General features: G+C 39.2%; 1 protein-coding gene across 4 annotated transcripts; it reads right to left on the bottom strand.

Moving 5' to 3' along the window:
• LOC112156131 (type-2 ice-structuring protein) lies at window positions 1-4,028 on the bottom strand. Of its 4 annotated transcripts, XM_024288302.2 has the most exons (7): window positions 3,979-4,028; window positions 3,572-3,693; window positions 3,411-3,465; window positions 3,193-3,335; window positions 1,498-1,632; window positions 1,299-1,410; window positions 259-375 (listed from the first exon to the last, which is right to left on the bottom strand). In XM_024288302.2, exons 2-7 carry the CDS (start codon window positions 3,665-3,667, stop codon window positions 308-310), a joined length of 609 nt encoding a protein of 202 aa, XP_024144070.1. In that variant the 5' UTR covers window positions 3,668-3,693; window positions 3,979-4,028; the 3' UTR covers window positions 259-307. The 4 variants fall into 4 exon arrangements, with proteins under 4 accessions (XP_036072847.1, XP_024144070.1, XP_024144069.1 ...); XM_036216954.1 differs by lacking the exon at window positions 1,299-1,410 and having other exon boundaries at window positions 1-375; window positions 1,466-1,632; window positions 3,572-3,854; window positions 3,979-4,013; XM_024288301.2 differs by lacking the exon at window positions 3,979-4,028 and having other exon boundaries at window positions 3,572-3,854.
• Between the last annotated feature and the right edge of the window lie 636 nt (window positions 4,029-4,664).

Here is a 4,664-nt window from a genome sequence, read left to right as displayed (position 1 = left end):
TATAAAAATGTTTTTTATTTAGTGTCTTCTTAAAGAAGAATGTAAAATACAACACATGTTCATGTGGTAAAGGAGCACAACCGTCATTTCTATTTTTAACATTTTCTACTAAGTATAATACCAAACAACTAATGTTTTGAGTCACAGAGCAGCATTAAGCTATAACAAAAAAATTTGAAATCAGGCAACATTTATCAGATCTAAAATCCTCAAGGAATTTTATTAGAGTCCTTTAAAAGAAAAATACATAAACTTTTCTTTTCTTAATCATCCAATGACTCCATAGTAAGTCAATTATGGATTTATTTTATACATTTCTGGCACAGATTGATGTTCGGAAGTGGAAACAGGCTGTATCATCCCAGTTTAGGGTTTCTGTAGAAATAAAAAATATTTATGATTTATTTACATAAACGAAAACACAACATTTTGACAGTAGCCCATAAAAGTAGTAAAGACAACTAACAAACTAACTGATCACCAAAAAGTAAAAGTGCAAATTTAGTGTATATAGTGATGATAAGCGTAGTAGTGAGCCATGACAGTAGATATTAGTCCAATCATTTTTGATGAAACCTGATTTGAAGATTTTTTCAATGACAATGTTGTCCGTCAGCAAAATCTGATTCGAGTCAGGTATGATGTTATATGGCTGTGAAACAGGTCACAGTTCGAATCGTTTGTTTGTATACATATATATATATATATATATATATATATATATGTATACTAAGAAAGGTGTACAAGACTGTGGTGAGACCAGCCATGTTGTTTGGACTAGAAACAGTGGGACTGAAGAAAAGACAGGAAGCAGAGCTGGAGGTAGCAGAGATGAAGATGCTGAGGTTCTCTTTGGGAGTGACCAGGATGGATAGGATCAGGAATGAATACATCAGAGGGACAGCACATGTTAGAGGTTTTGGAGATAAAGTCAGAGAGGCCAGACTGAGATGGTTTGGACATGTTCAGAGGAGAGACAGTGAATATATTGGTAGAAGGATGCTGAGTCTAGAGCTGCAGGAAAGAGGTCTAGAGGAAGACCAAAGAGGAGGTTTATGGATGCAGTGAATGAAGACATGAAGGTGGCTGGTGTTAGAGTGGAGGATGCTGAAGACAGGCTTAGATGGAGGAAACTGATTCGCTGTGGCGACCCCTGAAGGGAAAAGCCCAAAGGAAAAGAAGAAGAAGATATATGTCTACCAACATGGCTTTAATAGGGTAGGTTTTTTTGAGGGGTTTGGTTTTTCTTTGAGACAAGTGTAACCAAGACCACGTTTTGCTTTGACGTTATAACTTACTGCCAAAGTTAATCTGGATACAAGACTGAATGCCGTTTAAATTATCCGGCTGCCTGGGACTCCACATGGTGAACGAGAACACCGTCCCGTCGCTCCAGATCCACAGATTGTTCTGCGAACAAAGAGGTACCAACAGCTATTGAGGGAGCAGCTCCACCTGGACACACCTGCAGTCCGACGTTATGTAACCACAAACGACCTGATGGCAGTCGGAACCCCCGATCCAAGATAGGGTGGAATTGCCAGTGGTGGCAATTACTAACTCCTGGATAAACCTGTACTCCTTCTCACTGTGCACGGATGCTAGGTTTGCCTTCATGGACTGACAGTTCTTCTGTGAGACAAGAAAAACAAAGTAACAGAAACATTACACGAAAAGTGGAAAACTACTCAAGAAACAGAAGAATCATGAATTCACAACTTATACATCAATATAGCTGAAAATCTTAGTTTGATTGAATCAGAAAGAAGTGTTATGTGGTTGGTCAGCCACTTAAAGCAAGCCAACATGTTTACATGTATGTTTTTTTGTTGTTTGTGTTTTGGACACTACATTTACAAAACTCAAGTGGAAAGAACGAGTCTCCAAACCTTTGAGCTGCAGCTCCTTCATAACTTTTAGAACATAATCCCAAATCTATTTTTGAGTCTCAACCCTGTGATAAAACAGCTTAACCTGTTCTTGCTTTGAGGGCTTTTCACACAGAGACAGTGGTAAACTGTGTTCTGCTGGGCTCATTTTTTCATCTTTTTCACTCTGATTCTGGATCTCCAAACATCTACCCACAGTATATTTTCTCAGGTGTTTCTGCTATCTTGTCTACAACATGTTCTAAATTATTATGTCAGTAATACTTTTCTAAGATGTTTCTAAATCCTCATTTGTCAGAGTATATATTATGTGTCATTAAACAAACCTCCTAAAGATAACAGTATGTTTTTAAAAAGTAAAAACCTTCAAATGCACTGTTCCACATTGTTACACACTAGAGTTCCACAAAATTTGATAGATTTCAAAAACCTGAAAATAGTGATTTGTTGAATTCGCTGCATTTACTGAAATCTAAAGCCATTCCAATAAAAAAAAATCTTCATAGGTCAAGTTACATTTGAACGTAGGACCCTTAATCAGTAGCAGCTTCACAATTATTGCATCTATTGAACTTTTTGGAGAGTTTCTTTGCAGGATGTCAGAATATCCTCCCAGAGCTGCTGTTTGGATGTGAACTGCCTCCTTCAGAGATATTTATCTTAAGGATGCTCCAAAGGTTCTCAAGAAATGGGGGCCACACCATCAGTTTATCTCCTTTGATGCCCGCAGCAGCCAATGATCCAGAGTCATTCCTCGCAGCAGGAGGTGGACCATTGTCATGAATGAAGATTATTTGGTTCTTCTTCTTGTACCATTGAAGACAAAAACTCCACGTACTTTTCAGAGGTCATTTTTGCACCTCAGGGCCCCTAAAGGGGCTGACCAGCTCTCTCCCTCTGATGTAGCTCCAGGTCCAAGTCCCCATCCAGGAAATGAAGAAGTTTTGATCTCCTAATGCATCCATATGCTGACCCCAAAACACCCTTTGTCAGGATCATTTCCACAACCTGGTCTGATGTTCCACTCAAAATCCTCAGTAGCTGAAGTTCCAAAATGTGAGGCACCTAACTGCATCCACATTGGTTAACTGACCAAACACAATAGTGTGTAATCAAAGATAGAAAGGATGATTCAACGACTAACTCCTGCTTTAAAGATCCAGGTATCTTTGCTCAGATCTGAGCTCATTTTTTTAATTAATCCTTAGAAATATTTCTATGTTCCCTGACTGTAACCTTCAGTATTGTCCTCAGTTCTGTTTTAATACTATTTTAGTCATGTTAGAAGGTCAAAACGCTTTACCTCTGCTTCAATCCAAGTTAGGTTTTTTTTTACAAAGAGGAAACTTCGTCCGTCTAAGTCGCTCCAAGCTTCAGTGGAGGAGAGGGCTCGTGGTTGAGGATGGTCTTCTTCGCTGCTGTTGTTCCCTAACGTCAAGGCATCTACTAAGAAAACCACAGCAATCTGATGTCTTTACATCTACGCTGTCAAACACAGGAGGCTGGGTCAATCCCACTCACCGTCAGCTTGGACCACGGATACTACAGCCCCAACGACAACGAGGACAGCCAGCATCTTAGTGGTGGACAGCCAATATAAACCAGAAAAAAAGAAATATTCCCAGGATGAGCCGTGAAATCCTCACAAAACTGAAAATAATCCAATATTTCTCCGTCCAAACCTGCCAGAGAATAGTTTTCTTCTCCTGCTTCTCGGAGCAGAGAGTAGTCCTCCTGTGAACTGAGAGGAAACACCTGCTCCCCAAAAAGGTCTGCATGATGTCCGGATCTGTCAGCAGCTCGTCTGGATGAAGGTATTCAGAATGGATGTTGGTCAACAGACCAAAGGGCAGCTCATCCCAACAAACCTCACTACACTACTCCCACTTCACAAAGAGATGGACGTGGACACCAGTTCTGTCACCGGTTGATTCTATGGTCTTATGCAGGAGAACTAACTCTGTCCTGCACAGAAACAATCTTCATTCATTTAATCAACTTTGGTTTCTTTTTATTTTGTTAAACATGTATTTAAAAAAAACTGATTTAGTCATGTGGGCTGGTTTGGTCAAAAGCAATGTAATCTTACCAGAGTTCTGATGGGTTCCTGACTTCTACCCCACAGATGACCTGGATTCACACTTTCCCATGTTTGCAGCTGCTTCTCATGCACTTTGGTCTGTTTGTTGACCCACTTGGGGCAGGACAATTTGATACAACTCCCTCTTTTTGCTCCAGAGGTGAAGGATTTTACCTGAACTGAAGTTGGGATTTTAAGGGTTTAAAGAGTTCCCCTCAAGTTCTCCTCATCACAGGATGTGCACCACCTACGACCCATTCTGACAAACAGACTGCCAGATTTGTAGCAGCTTTTTATGGCATGAAATTTTGGTTAAAATCTTCATGATCATTATTAAAACACTACTGGGAATCTTTTTTTTTTTTTTTAAAATTGTCATTGGGGATTTTATGTCACTTTCAAAGCACATCTCCCCCTGCAGGACAAGTTTACTACTGTAGATACTGTAGAAGATGGAATCCATTTTTTGTGTTTTACAAAAATACCAGATAGTTGTTCTATTGGAGGCACTTTTCACAGAGAAGATCAGTCAGATCCAGCTACATAAATACATGAATAAATACACAAGCAATAGAGTTTATTAATTCTTCTTTTTAATCCATTTCTTTACATTTCATCACCTCCTCTGCATTTTAAAAGAATATTCAGGAATTTGTGAACGGATCAGAATAATGTTTTGAGATTGTTAATAGTAA

Source organism: Oryzias melastigma, linkage group LG18, assembly GCF_002922805.2.
Source record: "Oryzias melastigma strain HK-1 linkage group LG18, ASM292280v2, whole genome shotgun sequence".
Classification (NCBI taxonomy): domain Eukaryota; kingdom Metazoa; phylum Chordata; class Actinopteri; order Beloniformes; family Adrianichthyidae; genus Oryzias; species Oryzias melastigma.
The sequence above is the reverse complement of the archived record's forward strand: the minus strand, read 5'-3'. Positions and strand labels throughout refer to the sequence as shown.

What these genes read in the sequence shown, in the direction of transcription:
- LOC112156131 (XM_024288302.2), bottom strand. Translation starts at nt 3,667, where the DNA reads ATGCAGACCTTTTTGGGGAGCAGGTGTTTCCTCTCAGTTCACAGGAGG. An exon ending in TAACTTGGATTGAAGCAGAG is followed by an intron (nt 1,633 to 3,192) that starts GTAAAGCGTTTT and finishes CTTGTCTCACAG; the next exon opens with AAGAACTGTCAGTCCATGAA. An exon ending in GGGGTTCCGACTGCCATCAG is followed by an intron (nt 1,411 to 1,497) that starts GTCGTTTGTGGT and finishes CTTTGTTCGCAG; the next exon opens with AACAATCTGTGGATCTGGAG.